The 23326-nt window shown below is 52.6% G+C and overlaps 2 protein-coding genes across 4 annotated transcripts; one reads left to right on the top strand and one right to left on the bottom strand.

Annotated features, from left to right (window-relative positions):
- Positions 1 to 562: 562 nt before the first annotated feature.
- Positions 563 to 15472, bottom strand: FAF2 (Fas associated factor family member 2). Of its 2 annotated transcripts, none has more exons than XM_071443490.1 (11): positions 14692 to 15472; positions 8822 to 8890; positions 8269 to 8403; positions 7720 to 7796; positions 6444 to 6582; positions 5067 to 5152; positions 4895 to 4986; positions 3324 to 3501; positions 2284 to 2455; positions 1953 to 2096; positions 563 to 1397 (listed from the first exon to the last, which is right to left on the bottom strand). In XM_071443490.1, the coding sequence occupies exons 1-11, from the start codon at positions 14752 to 14754 to the stop codon at positions 1215 to 1217; spliced, it is 1338 nt and encodes a 445-aa protein (XP_071299591.1). In that variant the 5' UTR covers positions 14755 to 15472; the 3' UTR covers positions 563 to 1214. The 2 variants fall into 2 exon arrangements, with proteins under 2 accessions (XP_071299591.1, XP_071299592.1); XM_071443491.1 differs by lacking the exon at positions 14692 to 15472 and adding an exon at positions 14382 to 14666.
- A 59-nt stretch (positions 15473 to 15531) lies between these two features.
- On the top strand, positions 15532 to 22019 carry CLTB (clathrin light chain B). Of its 2 annotated transcripts, XM_071443498.1 has the most exons (6): positions 15533 to 15820; positions 17374 to 17417; positions 18536 to 18653; positions 18943 to 19054; positions 19438 to 19491; positions 19983 to 22019. In XM_071443498.1, the coding sequence occupies exons 1-6, from the start codon at positions 15637 to 15639 to the stop codon at positions 20152 to 20154; spliced, it is 684 nt and encodes a 227-aa protein (XP_071299599.1). In that variant the 5' UTR covers positions 15533 to 15636; the 3' UTR covers positions 20155 to 22019. The 2 variants fall into 2 exon arrangements, with proteins under 2 accessions (XP_071299600.1, XP_071299599.1); XM_071443499.1 differs by lacking the exon at positions 19438 to 19491 and having other exon boundaries at positions 15532 to 15820.
- Positions 22020 to 23326: the final 1307 nt, after the last annotated feature.

The raw sequence follows: 23326 nt of genomic DNA, 5'->3' as shown, positions 1-23326 counted from the left end.
GACCCCTCACAGCTTGCACAGAGATGGGAAATTCCTCCTGGCTGCTATCCCAGGACAGCAGAGCTCCCTGGGTGGCTCCAGCCACAGCAGTGGGACACCTTCCACCTCTGCTCCATCCCAACTCTCCAGCATTCCCATGCTGGGCCAGGGACGAGGCTAACCCTGTGTTCCTGCCCATGGCAGGGGGTGGAGTGAGATTTGCTTTGAGATTCCTTCCAGCCCCAACCATTCTTGGCTCCAGAACAGGTCACTGCAGCAACAGGCTCCTGCCCCTCTGCCTTAGGGCAGCCCAGGCTGACCCTCTGACAGGGACCAGCCTTACACTCACCTCCCACACCTTTTCCACCTCCCACCTGCTCCACGAGGGCTGACCCAGCCTCATCAGCTCCCTCCCTCCCTGAGCCCAGAGCTGATGCCACAGCAGCAGCCCCAGCCCTGCCATCCCCCGTGCTGGGCACGCTCTCATCTCATACAGCAGCTCCATGTGTAAGACCAGAAGCTGAGTGCCCCCACAGCAGCTGCCCCCCTCCCTGGGCAGGGGCAGAAAGCAGCAGCACAGACATGCTAGAGGCAGAGTTTATTACACTACGCAGGCTAAGAACCCTGGGCAAGGCCCCACATGGGTAAGAATCGAACCAGCTCTTTATCAAAAAGTTAATACTATAGTCAACCCCAATCTCCTTTGGTCATTACAAAGCAAGAGAAATATTAAAAGAACAGTATTTATACACAGAGGGAAGCTGAAGAGAGTCTGTCCAGCCCTTTCCCCCCACCCCAATCCCAGCACGTTCCGGTGCTCAGTCTTGTGTCTCTCAGGAGCAGCAGAGTATCAAATCTTCACAAGATGTTGGGTTGCTGGGGTTTTATTATTATTGTCATCAATAAAAGCAATAATTACCAAGAGCTGCCATTCCTGTTCCTCCCCAGGGAGGGCAGAGGGGCAATAGCAGCTCCCCCCTGTGTGCCCCCCCGGGTGCAGGGGATGGCCGTGTGTCCTCTCGCCAGCGCACACACGGAGCACGGCTGGCACGGGCCATGTGGTCTCTGATCCCTCGTTTGTACACAGTCTTTTAAAAAAAATATTGTATTATAATAATAATATGAATTTCTCTTTCCGTTTTGTGTCTTCTGGAAAAAAAAAAAAAAACCAAACCAAAACAAAAAAAAAACAAACGAAAAAACAAACCAAACAAAAACAAAACCAAAAGGAAGTGTCAATCGTCCGTGAGGTCCTGCACAAAGAGGACTTCCGTGTGGCTGAGTCCCGCCTCCTGCAGCGTCGGGGGGTTGGGCCACTCCTCTGTAGGGAGGCAGGGCAGGACACGGCGAGGGAAGTTGGCCTCAATCTGGAACTTCTCAGGGCTTTCTTTCAAGGAGAACAGGAAATCGTGGATCACCTGGGAAAGAAGCACAGAAATAATTGCCAGCTGGGGGAGCAGTGACACAGCCAGAGTGAATCCCTGGCATCTCGTGGGGGAAGGCTCCCAAATTTGCACCATCACTGCACTGTAGACCTGAGACAGCCATTTCCTTGGCACACATGAAACTGGGCTTGGCACAGAGCACTGGGAATACCAGACACTTTTGACTCTTCCTACACCTTTATTTCATAGGGAGCAGTGGCATTATAATAGAATGTATATATTCTATATAATTATAGAATGGTTAAGGGTTGGAAAGGACTCAAAAGATCATCTAATCCCACTCTGCTCTGTCATGGGCAGAGACACCTTCCACCTCTCTTTCAGGAGGCAAAAAAGCTTCTGCCACTTTTTCTGCTCTTCCAAGCTGGTGGAACCAGGCCCTACAGCACTCTCCTTACCAAGGAGCAGCTCTGACTGTCAAGGCTCTCAGCAAAGGTCACCATTTGGCAAGTCCAAGGGAAAAAAGCCACCTGCAAGTCTCTTTACCCCCGTGTTCTGGAAGGCCCCTCAGCTCTGCCCCAAGCTCACCGTCAGTGACTGTGTGAAGTGGAATCGCCGCTCCACTCTGGAATCGTTGGGCAGCTTGAAAATGATCTTGACACTCTCTGGGTCATCGGGATGTGGCTCTGGAGGAAGGCATTCTGACCTCCTCTCCTTCTCCTCCTGCAGTGTCTGCAAGGCAAGGAGGGAGCAGGAGCAATGGCTGTGCACCCAGCTGACCTTTGTGCCTGTCCCCTGCAGCACAGCTGCTCCAGGAGCCTTGGGAATGCTCAAGCCCCAAGCAAGGTAAGCAATTCCCACTGCAGGCCAGGCATCCCACAGGACACTGCAGCCCCTCCTGCAATCCCTCTGCTCTCACCTGCCGCCGCCTCTCCTCTGCCAGTTTTTGCTGCTGCACTTCCTCCTCTTTCTTCTTCTTCCTCTCCCTTTCCTCCTTCTTCTTGCGCTCCTTCTCCTGGTCCGCACGCAGGGACGCCAGGTACGCCTCGTCCTGCTGCTGCCTCAGCACTTGGGTTTGGTTCCTCTCTTCCCTGCAAACACGAGTGGGAAGTGGTCAGGGCTAACAGGCCCTGAAGGGAGGGGATGGCAGGCTGAGGGCAGGCCCAAGGGTGCAGGGACAGCCTCCAACTCATAGAAGCACACAGCAGGTAACGCCTTGGGGTAGCACAAGCTCCCAAAAGGCCAAGCCAGGTCCCCACAGTCTCTCACAATCAAACTGCTTCCCAAGGGTGGGTAGCCCTTTAAAAGGCTTCTGAACCTCTGCAGCTTGGCAGAGCTGATAGACAGCACAAGAACAATGCCCAAGATTCCTGCCTCATATCTGAGACTCTTCCTGGTTTCATCTCCTTCAAGTAATTCCTTGCCCATTTCATAAACTGGAACGTGTTACTGGGTCCCCACACAGGGCATGGGGCAGAGAAGGGACAGACAGAAGTCAAATGGTAGGATCCTGTTTTGGATGCAAGCTGTACATCCCTAAGAGTAACCAGGGACTTGTGAGGCCCCACCAGAAAAGCAGCCAGAGCTCAGCACAGCCAGCCCAGGCAGCAGCACACAGCTGTGGACACCAGCTCCCACTTGGATCCTACTGGTTATTTTCCAAGCTTTCCCTGCAAAGCTCCAGCATGCCAAAGGTGTGCTCCAATTGCAGAGAACAGAGTACTCACATCCACCTTTCAGTGGTGGGATTGTGTGTGCAACACATCTGGCTCCCTGGCTATAAGATGGCCTGAATGTATGGACTGATGGTGCCCCTGGTAAGAGGAGAGCCCATGGGCTGTGTTACAGAACGGGAGGTGCTGAGCTATGTGCCTACACACGGTGTCTGAGGGAGGCAGGGGACAGAGCAGAGCCTGCCTCAGCACGGTTTGTGCTGCTGGAGCTCTGGTCCCACCGTACCTTTCCAGGCGCTCGGACACCAGGTACGTCTGGTTGGCATCCATGATGAACATCAGCTGGTTGATGAGGTCATCAGCCTGGATGAGGCCCTCCAGCCGCCCAACCACCGTCATCCTGCGGTCCTTGAGCATGATCACGGCCAGGAACGGGTACGTGTTCTCCCGCAGGGCCTGCGACACTGAACGGGCACAAACGTCACCACCCCTGACACGAGGGCCACCAAGGGTACAGCACAAGGGCTCCCCATCACTGAGGGCCAAGGAAAGCACCTTCCCCAGATGTTCTCTTTTCCAAGGCAAAAAAGGCCTCAGGCTCCGTTTTGAAAATTAAACCCTGTAAGTTAGCAAAGGGAGGAAATGGCTTTGGGAGCACAAAGACTGATGGGAAAAAACCCAAGCTTTCAAATAACCAAAAAAGGCTCTTCTAACTCAAGCAGGAAGGAAGTAAATGGATCTGAATGCCCATTGAAAATGGGACAAAGCCATGGGTTTAAACTGCAGGAAAAGAAACACGGGACAAGCATTTGCTCAGGTGATTAGGGATGGTTGGACTCTGGAAGAAACTGTCATGGGGGAGATGGCAGTATGTCCACATTGAACATTTCTGAACAAAGTTAGGCTGGCTTTGCTGGAGGCAGGCTCTGTCTGAAGCAGGGAATGGAACAGATGATGTGCTTAAGCTACTGTTCATATATGGCTGTTGATCCCCTCCTTGAAACACACATGGAACATCATGCAACTTGGAGCCTCTGTTACCAATGGAGCCCCCCAAACAGAATCAGAGCAGCTCAGGGATTTCATGGAAGGTCATGATCCCTTCCAGCTCTCCCTCACAGGCTGTGACTCCAAAGCATTGCAGCAATGAAACAGGAATTAGTCAAAGACTGTCTCCTCAGAGAGCTGTTCTCTCAAGTTGTTGATAACTGGGAGCAGAACTATGGAGCCCAGACTGACCCAGATGTAGCATTTTCCTGACCATGAAGCAGAAATGGTGGAAACAACACAGGAGCCATGAACAGAACTTTAGGAAAAGGCTCCACTTGCAGCAAATCCTTACCAAACTGCTGTCTGGCCAGATTATCAACAGCTCTCAAACACTGTGGGCTTTTGAGGAGACACAGAGATTGGCTGTGGATTAAGGTGACTGTCTCAGAAAGGGAAAAAATGCACCTAACAAGTCCTTCCTGGCCTCAGGCATCACAGGAGGCAGGGTTAAGGACAGATCTAGTTGGATACTTGTTTCTTCACTCAGTTTATTCCCAGCACACACCCACCAACTCCCACTGAGACAAGGCACTGAAAGCAGCCTAAATGCCCACAGCAATGAACACAGAACTACAACTACCCATAAACAAAGAACGGTGGAGGTGAAGATCAGAATGTATTTCCTTGGCATCCAAACCTTTGAGATACCCCAGGAAACCAACACATGTATTTTCCCAAGCAATCCTGAAATCTGTTGTATTGTGTGCAAATAGACAGAGTGTTTTACATGTGTAAATCTGCCAAAGAGCATCTGGCTTGTTCCAGAGACAGGAGGGGACAGGTAAAACCCAGGAGGGACACACTCACCTCTGTATCCCTCTGGTTTATTGGTTGAGCAAGCCCAGAAGAGCATTCTAGTGTTGATGAGGGTGATGACCTCAGGTGCACACAGTGTATTGCTGGGGGATGAGAAGAGACCACGTGAGGGAAGCAGCATTTCAAATACAGGGACAGCTATTTGGGAAACTCTGCTACCTACCGGCAGAACTCGTCTGTGTCCTGGTGGTCGTCCCCGTGCAGATAAACCAACAGGAAGCGCAGCTCCCGCTTGGCATCGTTCAGTGCCTTGGCAAAAGAGCAGAGCAGGTCGAGTTACACAGGATCTGGGCAAGGGGAATGCAGCACCCACAAGGCCTGTGTGACCCAGGCCTTTACTCTGCCACTGGAGTGGATTTAGTGAAGCAGCAGTGGAGGATGAACCTGCCAGACCTTCTAAATGAGCCTTTCTTTAAGAGGGCTACAGTGGTGTTCTCTCATATCCTCTCAGGATGTGGCTTTGGGGAACACTGAACTCAGAGTGAAACTGGGTAGGCAATGACAGGGACTGACACCTCAGCTGCCTCACCAGACTCAGCTAGCAGTGAAGAACCTCCTTCACTCCTTGGACTCACAGTGGCCAAGGCTGAGCTTTCCCTTGAGCCTGCACAGGACACAATCCTCAGATCACACCAAATGAAAATTCTATTAAAACAGGTAATAAATAATGCTGCAGGCCTCCCAAAAACCAGACAACAGAGAAAAGAATCCCTCCCTTTCCACATCTTTAGTGTCTGGATTCCACCCACCCAGGAGCATTTTTAACAAGACCACAGGATAAGTGCACAATATGCTCCCTGTTTTACTGGCACTGAGTTTTGGTAGCCTAATCATTCCACAATTACTTGAGTTTGGATTCCAGGAATGACAGAGGAGCCTAAAAGAGCTGCAGAGGCGGTGAGCTCCATCACTGTGCAGTGTGGAGCAGACAGGCACGGACAGTTTTTCCCCAGGCACTTGGGAAGCAGTGCTGATCCAATGTCTGATGGGATGCTCTGCAGGAGACCCTTCCCTTGGCCAGGCTGAGAGCAGCTGTGCAAGAGGCAGTGTCCAGGGGGATATCCCTCTTCTACAGAGAGCCCCCTCAGATCTGATATATGGCACACTCGCCTCCCATAATTTCTTAGGGGCTCCCTCTCAATTTTGAGGCCCTGAACTGTTGTGAAGTTGCATTGTGATACAAGCCCAGGCAGTTAATCCCAATTTGGTGAACAGAAGGACAGACTCTGGCACAGCACACCAGTTTATAAAAACAAAGGCAGGATTACAAAGAAAAGCTGTCGGCTACAGAGACACACAGACGGTCGAGGAACAGCCAGAGTAGCTTTGCTTTCCAACTTTGCAGGCTTGGCAAACCATCAAGCCTGGCAGACACTGGTTTCCCAATACACTTGTTCACTAGCTCTCCATTACCCTGTTAAGAGAGTTTGGGGATAAATGCTGGGCTTGTAGATGAAAAGCAATTTTGCCATGTAGGCCCTGATACCATGTGGCAAAACCACCAGTCCCCAGGACCTAGGCACCAAGACATGACACTGACCTGGCTGTAAGTTCCCTGGTAGAAGACAGGGTGTATCCTCCCATATTTTTCCTCAAACATATGAATAAACGAAATAATGTCACCCACTGGGTCGGTGACCCGACTACGAGGATCGGGGCGTATAAAACGCAGAGCAAACCTAGGAAGGAAGCAAAGGACACTGCAAATTCAGCTCACTGACTTCTTGAGGCACAGGTTTTCTTTTCTACAGATAAGTCACTGGGATTCATAAAGGGGAAAAAAGTCATAGCTGAGACCCTTGAACATTTATAATCTGAACCTAAACTGGCACCCGCTCCAAACTGATACCACTGCTGCAGAACCAGCCCCCAGTGAAGATTCATCTCATGGCAGGGATCAGTAAGGATCCGAGTTCTGTGTGATTAAACAGCTTCAGCTTCCTCTGAAGCATCAGGCATAAGCCACACCAACAGTAGGAGGTTTGAAGAATTCAGTCAAAGATGGGCTGTTAAAAGCCACACGGTTTTGTCCAGATAACTTTGAAAACTGCATTTCTGCTAATCCAGGACTAACAATTCCAATGTACAAAGAAAGAGAACATTACACTATGAGTCCTGTGAAACTGTCATTCCTCTGAAGCTGAAACAGCTTCACTGCAAGGCAAATATCAGTGCTGTTTAGTTCTACTGATGCACAGAAGATGCACTGAACTTTGGAAATGTCTTTAATGGGGAAAAAAAGTAATACAACAGGGAAACTGCCAAACCAGGCAGATGGCAGGACTGCTGGCTATTTACCACCACTACCATTCCCTTTTCCCTCTATCAATGCTGTAAAGGAGACAAGAATCAGTGCTTTGGGGCAGTAAAGGGAGAAGAGGCAATTGACACCAAAGGGAATAAAGCAGAGGTGTTTCCAGTTTGAGTTTTGCCATATAACATCCAGGAATTAGGGCAGGTTAATCTGCAGCCCAGCCCAATGGGACATGACTCTGATGTTTGTCCAAGAATACCAAACAGCTGGACACTGTTTTGCTACCCCTTTGTGTGGCACTCAGACTGTAAGGCTGAGTGGAGTTAGAGATCCAATTAAACACTTCATTTACAGAGCTGCAAGGTGCTCTGCTCTGCAACAAGATTTATTTCTTCCTGAACAGCACAGGAACTTTACAAGGCCACAGATAATGCCAGTTAAGGAAACAAATGGAAAATCTGCCATGAGGCTTAAAGATCTAAGTGACAGAGATCCAGCCAAATCCGAGCTAGTGTGTTCCCTGATGCAGTCAATAAGTGAGTCAGCACAAACAAGGACTTACCTAAATATATCAAGTAATGTGTAATAGGTGAATCGGAATGGAAGCATTATGAAGTAGTAACCCCATCCTAACAGGCCCTGCAATTACAAATAAGAAATTAATTTTCTTAACTATACAAAAAGACTAACAGCCCCAAGTCTTACAGGTGCTCGTTCAAATTTGTTTGTAAAGCATTAATGAAAGTAATTCTGTATTCTAGTTAATACACATTTAAGGGGGGCTCTAAAAAGAAAAACATTATCACTGTCACATGGAGGGGACAGTCCTTTGTTCCAATTTCACTGATCAAAAGGCTTTACTACACCACAACAAGACAGTCTATGACAAAAGAAAAAAAAATGTCCTCATACTGTGAATCACAGCATGGAGAAAATCTCCACAGCAGTAACAGAAACTGAAGGAATAGTGCTACATTTTGTTTTTGTAAGATAAAATATTTAGAAAGGAGATAACAGCATGCAAAGAAAACTATTTCTTTAGCTGCTTCCAAGTTCTGTATTCACAGAGAGTCAGCCAAGAAGCAGGACAAATCCAAGTAAGATAACTTGCCCTTGGCTGTGGCCTTGAGACAACGTAGCTGTAGATCCTGTGGTCAGCTGTATTGACCTGCAACGGCCGCAGTGGAGGAGGATTAAAGACACTTGGGACACCTTCTTGCTCGTTCAGTCGGTCCTGCACAGCTGCCTTTGACATAAGAAACAGCAAAGGGAGGTTTCAGGCATTTTATGGTTTTCATACTTTGGACAGTGACAGTGGGTATTACTTGTCCACAGCCCCAGGGCACTGGATAAGCACAACTCCTGACAAACAGGAACCCCCAGTGCTCTTTTCCATGTGGAAAGCCTTCTCCATGGCAGCCAGCACACAGGCTCCACAGGAGGCCACATCCTGTGCCAGTCAAAGGATTGTTCACAGCCATAACAAGTCTGCTGTGTTTGGCTGAAACCAGCTCTGCAGGTGTGTGGAGATACAGCTCTAAAGAGCTACTTGGGTAAATCCAGGGGGGACAGATTAATCTTACTGGTAGGGCCCCTCCTCCCACAGAGGGCTGCATTTAATCCAGGGACTTGGAAAGTGCTGCAAGTCTCATTTTCAGTGGTACCTCTATGTTCCAGTTGTGCTGCTCCAGTGTGTGGCGACATTGGTCCATGGACTCTATGCCAGTCAAGTCCTAAAGAAGGAGAATAAAAGCAGATGAGTGCCAGAAGTGCTGCATCCTGACTGCTCTTAACAAGGCACGAGCACATGGTGGCAGTTACCACAACACATTATCACCATGTTTTGAAGTGCCCTGCTCTGAGTTGAGGAGCAGAGTGACCTGCAAACACACAGGAGGCCTCAAACAGGCCTTTGCACTCTTCCAGCACCAGCCAACTCCCAGTGTGCCCAAGGTCTGTCACTACAACAGCACTCAGCACAGTCAAGGGTTTAACACAATTCTGCCCACAGGCTCCACTCTGAAAAGATGTGCTGGGCCAATGTCCTCAAACATCATCTTGAACTCAAAATACTGACAAAGCATTTCTGAAAAGTCAAGATGACTGTTACTCCACTCACTGCCAGCATAAACAGAAACTAAAACCAAAACGAGCCAGGCATTACTGAAGGTGATGTTCCCAGCACTAAAGGGGAAGCAAAAAAGCATAGTAAACAGTGTAGTAAAAAAAGCAGGAACAGTCCAACACAGGGCCTGAAACAGAAAAAGCCCAAACACACTGACAAACCTCAAAGCCACTGGGTATATTTTAGCCCTGTGCCAATCAGAATTTCTGCACAGGAGATCAAACAATCGTGTCTGTTATTACAGGGAGCCACATCAATATCTCCTGAACAGAGACAAACGTTTGCTGAAGAGAACACCCCTGTCACTGTGCCACAGAAACATCTCTCCCCACTGCACTTGCTTTAAGGCTCAGCAGATGTTTTCCTTGCTTTCTTGAAAAGCCCCTGACGGGCTCCTGACAGGCTGACCAGTCAAGAATGCAGGGAATTGTTTTTTTTACTGAAGAAGGATGGTGCATGTATTCCTCCCCCTGCCCTCATTCATACATTCCACATGCCATTTCCACCCAAGTAACAAACACTGTGGACAAATGCCCTATTCAATCTCTGGGCTCAGTTCAAACTTTTGAGCATTTCTTGGCTTCTTTCTCACCAAGTCTCCAGATCACCACCTTCTCTCCTATCTTCTGGGCAAAAATCATTGTTTCATTCTGCTGTACAGACCCAATGAGACTGCTGAAAGCATTGTGACTGCAGAAGTTCAGAAAAAAAAAGCACTTCAAGTCACTGTTCAGTGGTGTATAAATATTTATTAAAAAGTAAGTCTGCAGCAAGCCTTGCAAAGGAACACTGCAGAACAGGATTTCATAGAAGAAATAAAGCTCAGTGGACTCCTCAGCTGTTGCTGCTAGAATACCTTTGATTATCAGTTTCACCATTTAATGTTTACATTTAGCTATCTTTCTTTGAAGATGTGCTTTGCAGAGTAAAATTTAGGGTTTGTTTCCTGACTTTATTTTTTATTAAATTTATTTTGCATTCTAACTTTATTTTTTCAACCTGAATTTCTACAGCAGGCACTTCAGTGTCTTTTTATAAGGACACCATTAAAGGCACCTGCAATCTACTCAATTAATTGATTTTACAATGGAGTCACAATGTGTTTATTCCAGAGCCTTGAAAGTCTTCTGATCACCACTCCCCAATATTCTGGAAATTCTGGTGGTGTTCACAAAGTTTACAAGATTCAAAAACTCATTTACACCTTTGTCTCTAAATGCCTGGATTATCTGTGAGCACTAAGAACATCACCAAGCATTCTCTCCTTTTTAAATTATGCAAAATTCTTCTGCAGTTTTAGGTCAGAAAGCAGCAGAGCTATCAACAAGCATTTAATGAGCACTGAAACACTGCAGCATTTGCAAGACCATCTGAGCTCCACAGAGACACCAGAGCCAGCCAACTCCACCCTTCTTGACCGCCACCACAGTGACAGGCAGCTCTAGCCACTTCTCAGTCTTCTACACGAGCTCTCCAGGGAGGTGAATTTCCTTTTACTTTTTTTTTTCTTAGCATCTTAATTCAGCTGCTCTCAACTCAAAGCAGAAGTGACAAAGCCACTCCAACAGCTCCTGCCACTTGTCTGATCAATGAGGCTGAACAATTAAACGCTGCAGGAACAGCTGCCGGCAGAGGCAGCTTTTAACACTCAGCACCTTGCTGGCTGCTACTGTGATGTGCTCCACTGGATACACCACAGCTCCACCATGCTCTGGGAGACACAGCAGGGCTCAGAATGACCCACACCCGATGGAAGGAATGGCAGGACCACAGTTCAACTGCCACTTCAGACAACTCGCTGGCAAACACTGATACTGGTCATTATCACCCCCAGGGCATTCCTAGGGCCCCTGCTTCACCAAGTCATGGAAACAGATCAGAAACTTGAAACTCCACATTATTTCCACTGCTTCAGCATCTCTGGTGAACTTTGATCAGCTGCAAACTTACACACATGGCAAACCAGCACATTCTTAGTATCATCAGGGCTAAGAGAATAACCAGCATCTTCAAACCCTGCTGCTCTCATCTCTTATTAGCTGCCATCCAAGAGCATGGATCTTACAGACATAACAAGTAGTTAAAATTAGTCCCATTAAACCAGCACTCTCAAACCTTCAAATAAATCCAAGCTCAACACAGTGGCTAATATTTCTAAAACAAAATATTAAATTCCACAAATGCCAGAAAAGTTCAATAGTGCCTTCTCGACCACCACACAAAGCAAGAGTGTTATTGTAAAGCATAAGGAAGCTTTTGCTGGAGGTAATGATTTGTATCTCTCACCTTTGAGACTGCTCAGAATCTTCTCAATACTGAAGCAGTGGAAAGTGCAATTTCATGCTTCAAAAGTAGAAGGAATACCCTGAGTGGACAAAGGTTGTAAACTGGACTTACGAAAGCGTCGCCGCTACAGATCCGCTCTGATGTTGAAACACAGCACAGGAGATGCAATTCCACAGCACTGCCTGGCACTGCTCTTACTTCCCAGCCCACTGCCAAATCCAGAGAATTACTTTCCAAGGGTAAAGAACATATGAGTTCTAACTGGAAAAACACCTGAACCAAGAGTTTCTCATTGCATATTACAGCAAATGCCTTTCTGAGGGTTTTGATTGATTCACTGAGTGGGAAAGCTGCCTGGAGTTTCATGTTTCCTCCTTCCCCTAAATCAGAGCCATATCCAGCCTTGAGCATTCTGTTTTCCCCAGCTGAAGTCAGAGATTATGAGTGCCAACTCTCTTGCAAATAACACTCCATTACTTTACATTAGCATATTACAATATCAGACATCAGCCCAAGTGTAATGGGCACAGATCAATAACCAGATCCTAGAAAAGCTGCTCTTCTGATTCTTCCATCTCCCAAATGAATCACATCTCCACAGCTTTCCCAAACTGTTCACAGCAAACTTCTCTCTCCAAATGTCAGGACAGCAAGGTCTTGACAGATGAAAAATTTAGATGCTTTTATTCCCTTACATTATTAGCCAGCTCTCTGGCAGTAAATGGGAGGCTGAAAGCATGCAAGAGGCTTTGTTGCTTTCATTTCAAGTTTATCCCAGTTCTCTCTACTGTTTTTTTTCCTTTACTAACCTGCCCCAGCATGGTGCAGAGAGCTGCCCTGTCCCAGCCCTGCCCACGAGAAGGAAGCTGCTGGTTTCAGCTTTCTGCCAGCAAAGCTGTTTGTATGAGCACTCCAGAACCCAGCACACAAACAGCAGTGGGATTAATGCAGAGCAGGCACTAACACAGAGCTGTGCCCAACAGCCCAGGCAGGACAGAAGAGCACATTCACCTCTGCCTGGAAAGGTGCACTCTCCAGCAGGAGCAGGATAAACAGTTCAGGGCAACAGCATTTCACCCCAAAGAGCTGTTTGCTAGGTGAACAGCAGTCCTTGCTCAATGCTTCCCTCCCTTTGGCTCTCTATTTCACTGAGGGCCTTCTACTATTCCTTACCTCATCCTTGTCATCCTGCCTTCTTTCCTGGTGTGCTCTGCTGCTCTCAGCACAGTGCAGGGGGACAGAACCTTCTGTGGAAGGGCAGTGCTCTGTCACCATGGAATGCTGCACAGCCTACTTATGATGGCACATCACAAAGTGTGAAATCATCCTTGAAAACACTGAAATGTTTGTTCCCAGCAAAGTCAGCAGGGATCCCTGAAGGCTTTCCAAGCTGACTTGTAGCAATGTACAAATTATTTTAATGACACTTACTTAATCTCTCCAAACACCTCATTCTTCCTATTGGAGTCTGAGGAAAAAAAATCTCTTCCAAGTGGACTGATTTACTTTTGAGGAAGCAGCAGGACTCACACCTGAGCCCTTCTCAGCTAGGTGGGACACATCAGAGGAGAAGGAATCACAGTGGGGGCCGTCATTAGCCCTGGAGAAAGCTGATCCAACACACCCCAGAAGAGGGAGGATCCTGGCTGGTATCCAAGCCTTCTGGACCACAGCTTTCACATCTGGCTCTGCACAGCAGTGGTCTAAGTGAAAAAATGTCTCCCCTTGACAGCCTGAGGAGTGTTTCTCTGTGCCTCAAACCAGAGCTTGACAGGAAGCTGGACTAAAGTATGAATCCCTCCTTCTGGTTCCCTGGCAGCCCTCTGTCCATGACAACACCAGGGAGCATTGGGAAACAGGATTATTTCACTTCACAGCTGCCCACAGGGCTTTGAAAACAGCAGCAGAGGCAGTGGTGAGAGCAGCTAGTGCTACCTGTCCAGATCAAGCAGATGAGCAAGAACCAGGATCTCTCACAGCAAGAGAATGGGACATTTACATGTACAAAACCCTCACCTACTCAGAGGCAGCACAGGGACAGCAATGGCTGTCACTGCTCTGTGCCTTTTGTCTGTATTCAATCTGACTGCCCAAAGAGCTCAGTCTGCAGGAGACTTAGAGGGGACATCTGGAAAACAAGTTTCCTCCCAGGTCCAGTCATGGGAAAACAGCTCAGCACAGTAATTAAGTCAGGGGGCTGTGAATCAGGTGAAGGCTTGGGAAGGCAATGAGTGGAATGATGAATACCTGCACTGGATCACCTGGGGAAGGCAGGGCCAGATGCCTCTGAGTCCTTTTAAATCTACAGTTACATCACACCAAACTTTCAATGTACAGCCTTAAAAAAATAATGTAAAGCAACAAAAGCAGACAAAGCACTCTTAAAAGTAATCACGGGATTTGTAAAAGAACTGCAATCCAAGGGATGTCCTACAGCTCAGAAACAAACCCAAGACACCTGAAGGTAATTTTCATTGCTCAGCACATTTAGTTACTCATCACTGAGCAACCCTAGGAATTTCAGCTGCCCAGCACTGTTTTCTCCCCAGTTAACCACATCTTCAGACTGTGTTTATGATCATTCATCTGCCACACAGCCCCAGGCCTCGCAAAGCAAAGGTTAAGCGACCTTGCCAGAGTTGTGTAGCAGATACAGATTAGATCATTACAGTCTCCAGCGGCGTTACCCAGTCGTGAGGGGCAGGAACCATGTTCCACAGAAACCCACTGGATAACTCTGCCTCGGTGCCAGGAAAGGCTGTCCAGCTACGACAAGGAAAATTTTCAGACTAATTAAAATGGCCGGGACTTACCAAAGAGTTTTTCCTGCTAGGAGTGTACTGAGCAGCCACCTCTCAATTAGCGATGACAGAACATCGCCCCAAAGAAGTGTTAGGGGCACGGAAATCTCATTCACCCCGGCCAGGACTGGGACCACAGGTGTCTCTCCTCTCACCGTCCCCTCATGCCCAGCTCGACACCCCACTCCAGGACGGGCCTATCCGGCTCCGTGAGCCCCGTACCCCCCAGCGCCGGCGGGGCGGGCCCAGCTCAGCCCGTTCCGTGTCCATGCACCGCCTCCCCCGCTCCCGCCGGCCGGCGCGGGCCCCTGGGACGCGGCACCTGGAACTGCAGCAGCTTCTCGGTCTGTTCCGCCGTCAGCTCCCGTTCCTCAGGCGCCGCCATTTTGCTGCCGCCTCTGACCCGCCGCTCCGTCACTCTCCGGAAGTGACGTCGCCCACTTCCACCCCAGCCCCACGCGGCGCGGCCAATGGCTGTTTATCGGCCACGGCCGGAACTGCCGCGCCGCATTCCGGACACAACCGAAGTGCTCTAGGGCCTGTCCGGAGATGCCCGAATCCCATCGGCGGCGCTGGCCGCTCTCGGGTGTCCCCGGCGGGCGCACGTAAAGTTCCGAAGTGTGCCGAGCACCGCTCGGGTGTTCCCGGCGGACAAACGAGGAGTTCCGAAGCGTGCCAAGGGCTGCTCGGGTGTTCCCGGAACAGGCCGGGGATGAGGGCGCAGCCTGTTGCTGTGGGAGCGGGCCCTGAGTGGGGGGGATATGAGCCGAAGACCCCCGGGAGCTGGCTGTGTTGCCGTCACCGTGGGGGCTGCCGGACACCAAGTGGGTCCTGCCCGGGCACCTCCGGTCCCGTGGGGTGGGTCCTGCCCGCTACCTCTAGTCCCGCCGGGTGGGTCCTGCCCGGCACCCCTCGTCCCGCTGAGCCGCCCGTTTGCCGGGCCCAAGATGGCGGCGGCCACTAAGATGGAGGAGGCTGTGAGGGGCCCCCGCTCCCACCCGCAGCTACGAGCGCCCGCGTGAGGGGTCGGCGCGGCGGGACCGCGGCCAGTCGAGCCCCGGGGAAGGCAGGCGGGGAGCCCCGGCTCCCCGTGCCCGCGGCGGCTGGCGGAGAGGCGGGACGCGCCCGCGGGCCCGCCCCGGTGCTGATGTCAGCGCGGCTGCCCCGCCCGCCGCCGCAGTGACAGCGACAGCTCCGCCCGGGCATAGTCGGGCCCAGCCCAGCCGAGCCGCGCAGCCGGACCGGGAGCGGCGCGGGTGGGCCGGTCATGGCCGACGACTTCGGCTTCTTTTCCTCATCTGAGGGCGCTGGCGCCGAGGAGGACCCGGCCGCCGCCTTTCTGGCCCAGCAGGAGAGCGAGATCGCGGGCATCGAGAACGATGAGGGCTTCGGGCCGACCGACGGCGAGGCGGCCGCCGCCCCGGGCGGGCAGGCGGCCCCGCCGGAACAGGGTGAGCACGCCCGCAGGGGCCGCTCGGCCGCTCTCCCGCTGGCTGCGGGCGGGCTCCCGACCTTGTGGGGTAACGGAGGGCTGTGCCCCCTTCTGCCCTGAAGGCAGGGAAGGGTCCTTTGGGCCGCATCCACGCGGGGCTGGGGTCCCCGGGGGATGCACGGCATCCCCGGTGGGTGATGGAGTCTGTGCTGCACCTCATGGGCCGGTGGCGGGGTGACCCTGCGGGCCAGGCTGGCATCCTAGCAAGGGTCGTCTGGGCCTGTACTTGTGCCCAAAGGGCTACTCGAACCTCGGGGATGTGGGGTGAATCCTGAGTTGGGATGTGCCAGCCGTGGGGCGGTTTCTCCCCCTTGTGCTGGGTTTTCCGGGTTGGATGGACTCCCGACTCCATATTTCAGTGCTCCCAGCTATGGCAGTGTAAAAGGCATCCAGGCGGCACTGAGGAGCAATGACAGCCTTGTCACTGTCCCCACAGAGAGGAGAGCCCTTTGGGATGCAAAATGGAAGACATTGCCATTGGGAACGTTGTGGTCCCAGGCCCTGCAGGTGGAATGTGCTTCTTCTGCTCTCTTGTCTCCAGTCTGCAGGGGCTTTGGCATCTGCTCTCTGTATGGACATGGGGGCACTGTTGCCACAGGGCTCTGACTCCTTCCCCTAACCCAGCCCCACAGGGTCTCCTCACGCTGTCTGTGGAGCAGTAGTTGCAGAGCTCTGCACACAGGGCCATGGAGGCAGATCTGGGCCTGGAAAGGTGTTGACAGCCACAGTGATAAATGCAGTTAGACAGGCTGGAGCTGGGTGTAGTCATGGGGCTGAGCACTTTGGGGACAGTGCTGGCCTGAGCTGCACTGTGTCTGTGCCTGCAGCTGGCTGGCCAGGAGGAGCCCTGTGGTCACTGGGGAAAGCTCAGGGCTTGGAGCGTGACTCCTTCAAAGCCTCTTCTCTCCTGGCAGCAGAGAGCCCCCTGCCTGGGCTGGCTTTGTGCCCCAGGTGTGCAGCTCTCTGGGGCTGTGTGGGTAGATGGGTGCCTCATTACCAACCCTGCAGCTCATCCCTGACCCTGCAGCTCATCCCAGGTGGGCTCCAAGGACCTGGGCCTGCAGGCATGCCCTCCTGTCCTGGTGGAGCACAAGCATGGGCCGTGTCCCTGGAGAGGTGCCTTGGCGCTTGGCCGGCAGCTCTGGGATCAGCTGTGTCCATCTGCAGGTTGGGGTTGGTCAGGCTGTGTTTCTACAGTCAGAGCAATAGCCTGTGTCAGTTTTGTGCTGGAGCAGTTTCCCTAATCTTCAGATAAGATTAAATACCAGTGAAAACACCATGAAGACATAAATGCTTGGAGAAGTTTGTGTGGGAGAGTGAGAGGTGCTTGCTGAATCCCACCAAGGACAGTACACTGGGAGGATGTCATGCTATGGGTGTGCTGGGCTGAAAAAGGCACAGACAAACTCCCAGGAGCTGGTCTGATGTAGTTTCATGAACACCAGCCCCTCTGGGATCACCTGCAGCTGCCATAGTTGTGTTTTTCCTTTTCTCTTCCTTTTTCTTGATCAGGTTTCCAGAATGGAGGAGCCACTGTCAATGGAGATGTCTTTCAGGTGAGAGCTCAGCCTTTTGCTGGCCCAGGGCTGCTAAGGAAGATTGGGTGGGTGTGGGGCCAGCAATCTGTTGTTCTGCCCCCAGCATTGACTGGAGTTTGCTATCCAGCTGCAGAACAGCTACCGTGCTCCTGGAAAGGTCTGGGTCTCCCGTGGGAGTCCTGGCTGCTCCATTCTCTTTGAAGAGAAGATGTGTCCCACCTGCCATGATCTGCCCCACATCTGTTTGCAGGTGGCTTGTGCCATGAAGGAGTGCCTGGGCCCTAAGAGCAGGTGACAAATCGCCCATTCCCCAAGAAGTCCCCTCTCTCCAGCCTGGGTAGCTTCTGGAGGCCTCTGGGGCAGGCAGGAGCATCTCTTGACAGAGGCCAGAGACAGAATAGGGCTGCCATGGGACTTGGATCTCCCATGAAAACCACTTGCCCCGTGGCTGGGGGTTTTTGGGGGACCCACCTGGGTCTCGGATCCCTTTGGGAGCCTGAAGCCCAGCTCTGCTGTCAGCAGTGCCAGCCTCTCACAAGCCCTTCACCCCACTTGGTGCCCAGCAGTGGGGCCTATGCACTGCCCAGGCTTGGTTTACAGGATGATGATCGCATCAGGAATGGGACAGACTTAATTAGATTGTGGATCTTGGAAGAAAGCTGTAATCCCATTGCTGAGCTTGGTGTCAGACTGGGCATGTGGCCAGTGGAAGGTGTTAGGGGAGGTGCTGGGCCTGGCAGAGCCCTTAGCTCAGACGTGAGGGAAGCAGCTCAGTCCCGGAGCTGCCTGGGCCCCAGTGAGGACCAGGAATCCCTGGGGAGCAGTTCCAAGGGCCGTGTCTGCCCTCTGCAGTGGGGCTGCCCAGAGGATACAACAGCTGCGGTGGCAGTGAGCAGCAAGTCAAGGAGGGAATCGCTGGGAAGGCTCCAGGTGACAGGGCCTGAGGCTGGGAGAGCAGCTTGAGCAGCACTTTGGGAACACTGTCCCACATGTCCCAAGCTGTCACCCTTCCTACCTCCTCTCTTGGCTTGTCAGTGCTGGGAGTGTGGAGTCCTGACTGCTGCCAGCCCTTGGAGGTGGCTGGGCTGGGCTCTTGGAAGCACTGGTGCTGATGGTGAGGTGCTCATGTGCTGCAGGAGTCCAACGGCCCCACGGATGCCTACGCAGCCATAGCCAAGGCCGACCGGCTGACCCAGGAACCCGAGAGCATCCGCAAGTGGAGGGAGGAGCAGAAGAAGCGCCTGGAGGAGCTGGGTGAGACCCAAGGCCATGTGTAGCCCCCTGTGCTTGTGGCACCTTGTGACATGGCAGTCAGGGCCCTTGGGGTCCCTCACCTCTTGGTGACCCTGCTGCATCCCAGAGAGATGTCTCGTGCCCCTGCCAAAGATCTGCTGTCCTTGGGGCAGTGGTGCTTCTTGGCCAGTATTGGTGGGGACTGGGGATGGGTGTGAGGGGCTGCAGCTGTCCTGCCTGCTGAGGGGCTGCTCAGCACACCCAGCAGGTGCCAGAGTGGTTGATGGGCTCTGTCTCACTTGGGCCTTAGATGCGGCATCGAAGGTGACTGAGCAGGAATGGCGTGAGAAGGCCAAGAAGGACCTGGAGGAGTGGAACCTGCGTCAGAATGAGCAGATGGAGAAGAACCGAGCAAACAACAGGTATGTCAGGGTCAGCATGGCCAAAAGGACTGTCTGCCTTCCTGGGATGTTTGAGGGCCTCTTTCCCCATAGTGGGGTCCAGCCCTGCAGGGACAGAGCTTTGCCAAGCAAGGGGAGAGTCCCCAGGTATTGGAGTGGCTCTGGTGGCTGTGCAGAGCCACTCTGGCTGGAACCACACTGGGATCACCCTGGGATCTCAGTGCCTCCTGCCCCTGCATGGGGCTCGCAGAGGGGACAGGGTTGGGCTCCAGGTTCTCCTGGTGTGCTGAAGTGTGTGGGTGACTCTTTGGGAGGACTAACCCCCTCTGTTCTCTCTTTCTAACCCTCTGGCTGCCTGTCGCTCCGTTCCGCTCCACTCTCTCTCTCTCTGTGCCCGGGGCTAGGATCGCTGACAAAGCCTTTTACCAGCAGCCGGACGCCGATGTCATTGGCTACGTGTATGTGCCTCTTACAGACCATATCCTGCCCCAAAGGCTCTGGGACTTCCGGCCCCAGCACTGCCTGCCCAGCCAAGGGAAGGGGGGAAGCTGGGAGGTACTGGCCTGGTGAGGTACCAAAGGGAGGATGATGCAGCTGAGTGTCTCCAAATTGTGGAGTTTTAGGAGATGAGTGGAGGTCCTAGAAATGTCTCTGTGGGAGCTGGTTGAAGATGCAAAGCCATGGGCTCTTATGCCTCTTCTTGGGGATGGCTGTGTGGGGGTGAAGTCTTGGGAGCAGGCAGATACTCCTGCACCCCTGGATGAATGATGTTTTGGATGAGTGCAGCCAAAGGCAGACTTGAGCATCGTGTGTCTCTCAGTCCCAGAGGACACTGAGCTTATCAGCTGGAGTAAAGGGACAGGAAGCAGGAACATGAGGGTTTTTAAGACAGAAGGAAGAATCTCCTTGGAAAGGGCTCTGCCAGTGACAACCCTCAATATCTTTGCAGGGCCTCGGAGGAAGCATTCCTGAAGGAGTCCAAGGAGGAGACCCCAGGCTCTGAGTGGGAGAAGGTGGCCCAGCTGTGTGACTTCAACCCCAAGAGCAGCAAGCAGAGCAAGGATGTCTCGCGGATGCGCTCGGTGCTCATCTCCCTCAAACAGACGCCCCTGTCCCGTTAGCTGTGCCTGGCACAGCCGGGAGCACAGCGGGCATGGCTGGGCTCACTGAGCCAGGTGGCTTCAGGGGCCGGCCCAGGAAGGGCCTCCCACCCCCTGCTCCGTGATCTGCGCCTTGGCTGTGCTCGAGTCACTGGTTGTATAACTCTCCCCATGGTTTTCCTTTGCTTAAAAGGTGCATTGGTCTCTTTTTACACTTATTTATAAATCACTGTGGCATTTCCCCGGGAAGCGGCACTGGGTGGCAGAGCTGAGTTAGTGGGGAAGCCCCAGCCCAGGCTCTTCAGGAGTTTATGTCTGAGGGCCTGGCTAAATGAGCAGAAAATATCCCATCTTGTGTTCCCCACTTCAGCCCTGTGCTGGGAATAAACCTGCCTGCAGCTGTCCTGGCAGCCCCATGTCCAGGCTTCAGTCCTAGCCCTGAGGCAGGGATCCCAATGGGATCCTGGGCTGCTGTCTGCCTTTCCCATGAGATTTAGAGGAGAGCTGGAGCAGGGTTGGGAGGGTGGAGAAACAGCCCTGGCTTGTCTCCACACTGCTGGCTCCTGCAGGGAGCATGGCTAGAGCATGGCATTGCCAGACTGGCAGGGACTGAGGAATGTGAGTACAGGTGCCCAGGTTGGGCCTGGACTGCCAGTGGCTGCCCCAAGCCCATCAGAACTCTGCCCAGCCTGGCTATACCCCAAAAAGTTGGTGCAGCTCCAGCGTCCATGTCCCATCCATCCTGCAGTGCTGGCAGCACAGTGGTGTGGGCCACTGGGAAGGGACTGTGGGGGGAGTGTTCAGGATGTTTCCTCTCCTTCCCCCATGAACACCAGCAGTTGGGAATGTGGGATTCCAGGCTTTGGGGACCTTTGGCTTTGCTCTGCTCCTTCCCTTGCTACCAGAATGGGAGATGGAGGCTGTGTAGTTGCAGGGAAGGAGGTAGGAAGGTCCAGCTGCTGTGGGGCAGGTCAAACCCCCGTCTTCCTAACCCAGGGGCCCAGAGCAGGGTTGGGCAGAGTTCTGGTGCTGGGGCTTGTACTGGCCCTGAGAACCACCTGCACATCTGTCTGCAATTGCTGTGCCCCCTGGATTTGCCCACCTAAGGCAGTGTGGGGAGATGCCTCAGTCCTGCTCCCTGCTCAAACTTTTCCTCCTCTGCTTGGCAGGGATGGCACCAGTCCTGGGAACCTGCACAACTCCTGGGTAGCAGGAGAGGGACAGCCTTGAGCTGGTGCTCTGGGTCTGGCCTGTTGAGGACTTGGGAAGGGCTTGCAGCATCTTGGGAGGACATAGAGCAGAGCCCACAAAATATTCACTTGAACCCTTCTGCAGAGCCCTGCTCAGCTGGAAATCAAGTGTGCAGAGCTCTCCTGCCCTGCAGCTGTGGCTCCAGGGCCAGAATGTCACCAGTCCTGCTGCTGCAGCTGTGGGGAGTGCCTGGGCACCCACAGCTCTGGGGCATGATCTCACCAGTGGGCTGGGAAGGTAAATGGGTGTGTAGGAATCACTTGCTGTTGTGTGTTGGGACTGTGCCCCCTGCCCATAGGGCTGATCATTCCTGCCCGGCCCCCTGAGCTCCAGCATGCGTAGGCAGCTCTGCTGTGCTGCAGGACACCTGGGGACTCGGCTCCTGCCTCAGCCTTGCATTGCAGAGCAGCAGGAAGCACCTCTGGCTACCTGTGGGGGACAGTGTGCCCCCTGTGCTCTGTCCCTCCAGCCCCTGCAGGCAGCTGGGCCCCTGGGTGCCCCAGCTGCCATGTGCTCCGTGTCAGGCCGGGGCAGCTCTCGGGGAGCCGTGCCCACAGCTGTTCTACATCCCCTCGGCTTTGGTATCTGTGACTGTCCAAATTACCTGTTACAATAAACCAACATCTCCAATCCTACAGGGCACTGTTGTATTTCTGCATTAGGGATGCACGCTGTGTTTAGGAGAACCTACAGCCATCAAGCCTTGTGTGGAAAGGATGGGGCTGGAGGAAGAACATCCTACAGGAAAAAAAGGAGTGAAAGGAAGGCTGGAGGGTTTGTTCTCGGATGGGGCCAAAGCAGTGGCAGCAGGACCGGGGCTTGGCTCTGTCCCCTAGGAACTGCAGGCTCTGGCTTGTCCAAGCAGGCTGAGCTGCTCCCTGTCCACTGCACCTTTCTCCAGCTGCCAAGGGCTTGTGCTCATGGATCTGCCCACCTGCTGCTCCTCACACCCCTGCCCCAAACTGGCTGGGCTGGAGGTGCCAGTGAGGCAGGCAGAAGCAGTTTCCTCTGGGAAGGATGTCCTGTGCAGGCAGCTGTTGAGAGCAGACAGGCCCTGGGCTCTCTGTGCCAAGGAGAAGCTCACCCTGCTCAGCACTGGTGATGGCTTGTTTCCCACCCTCACAACTCAGATCAGCTCTGGTGAGCAAGAGCCTTCCCTCTCTCCTTGCCAAGGCCCACCAGCACAATTCCCTGGACAGGACAATCCAGATAGAGGGTTCACCCCTCAGCCCATCCTTACAAAGACTCAGGCCACAGACAGCAACTCACAGAAGAGCACCTGGAAGCAGCCCAGGCTGCTGGGTGAGGTGTTTCAGCACAGGCAGAGGTGTCTGTGCCCCTTCCCCTGCAGGTGTGAGCTGCTGCAGCCACAGTGCAATGAACAGAGACCCTGGCCCCATATCCTCCCAGTTCTGTGGCCCTAGCATGGGAGAACAAAGCCTTGTGGATCACCAAACCCCTGGTATGATCCGAAGCCAACAGTGAGACTGTGTTGGTCAGGACACAGGCAGGGCAGGTCCCCTGGAGAAGGTGTTGCTGACTCCCCAGCAAGAACAGCCAAAGGAGCAGCACATCCCAGAGAACACAGCCAGACCTCATTTCAGAAATGTGAGTTCCCTGCTTGTTTTCACAGGGAGTTTCATGTCTTGTTTCTTGCATCACCACAGCTTCAAGACAGCCATGCCCACTCCTTTTTCTCCCTGCACTGTTTAGTTATGACTTCTCAGTGCTCTGCAATCCAGTATCAGTCAGAATCTTGCTGCAATTCACTTTATTACTCACCGATTTTAATTACACAGCTCACACAACCTTCCAAACTGCCTCCCCCGCTGCCTAGGGACTTTGTCCTGCCAGGACCAAGCCATAAGCAGTAGTTCCTCCTCATGGGCAGCTCATTTCTCAAATGCTGGTCACTGCCTGACTACAACCACACCTCAGACCA

This window comes from Agelaius tricolor, unplaced genomic scaffold (genome assembly GCF_023055355.1).
Source record: "Agelaius tricolor isolate 1412-34295 unplaced genomic scaffold, bAgeTri1.0.p SCAF_18, whole genome shotgun sequence".
NCBI lineage: Eukaryota > Metazoa > Chordata > Aves > Passeriformes > Icteridae > Agelaius > Agelaius tricolor.
The sequence above is the reverse complement of the archived record's forward strand: the minus strand, read 5'-3'. Positions and strand labels throughout refer to the sequence as shown.

Coding starts and splice junctions, on each gene's coding strand:
- FAF2 (XM_071443490.1), bottom strand. CDS start 14,754: ATGGCGGCGCCTGAGGAACGGGAGCTGACGGCGGAACAGACCGAGAAG. Junction 7,797..8,268: donor TCTCAAGGCCACAGCCAAGG/GCAAGTTATCTT, acceptor TTGTAATTGCAG/GGCCTGTTAGGATGGGGTTA. Junction 6,583..7,719: donor ACATTACTTGATATATTTAG/GTAAGTCCTTGT, acceptor CTTCCTTCCTAG/GTTTGCTCTGCGTTTTATAC.
- CLTB (XM_071443498.1), top strand. CDS start 15,637: ATGGCCGACGACTTCGGCTTCTTTTCCTCATCTGAGGGCGCTGGCGCC. Junction 15,821..17,373: donor GGCGGCCCCGCCGGAACAGG/GTGAGCACGCCC, acceptor TTTCTTGATCAG/GTTTCCAGAATGGAGGAGCC. Junction 17,418..18,535: donor TCAATGGAGATGTCTTTCAG/GTGAGAGCTCAG, acceptor CATGTGCTGCAG/GAGTCCAACGGCCCCACGGA.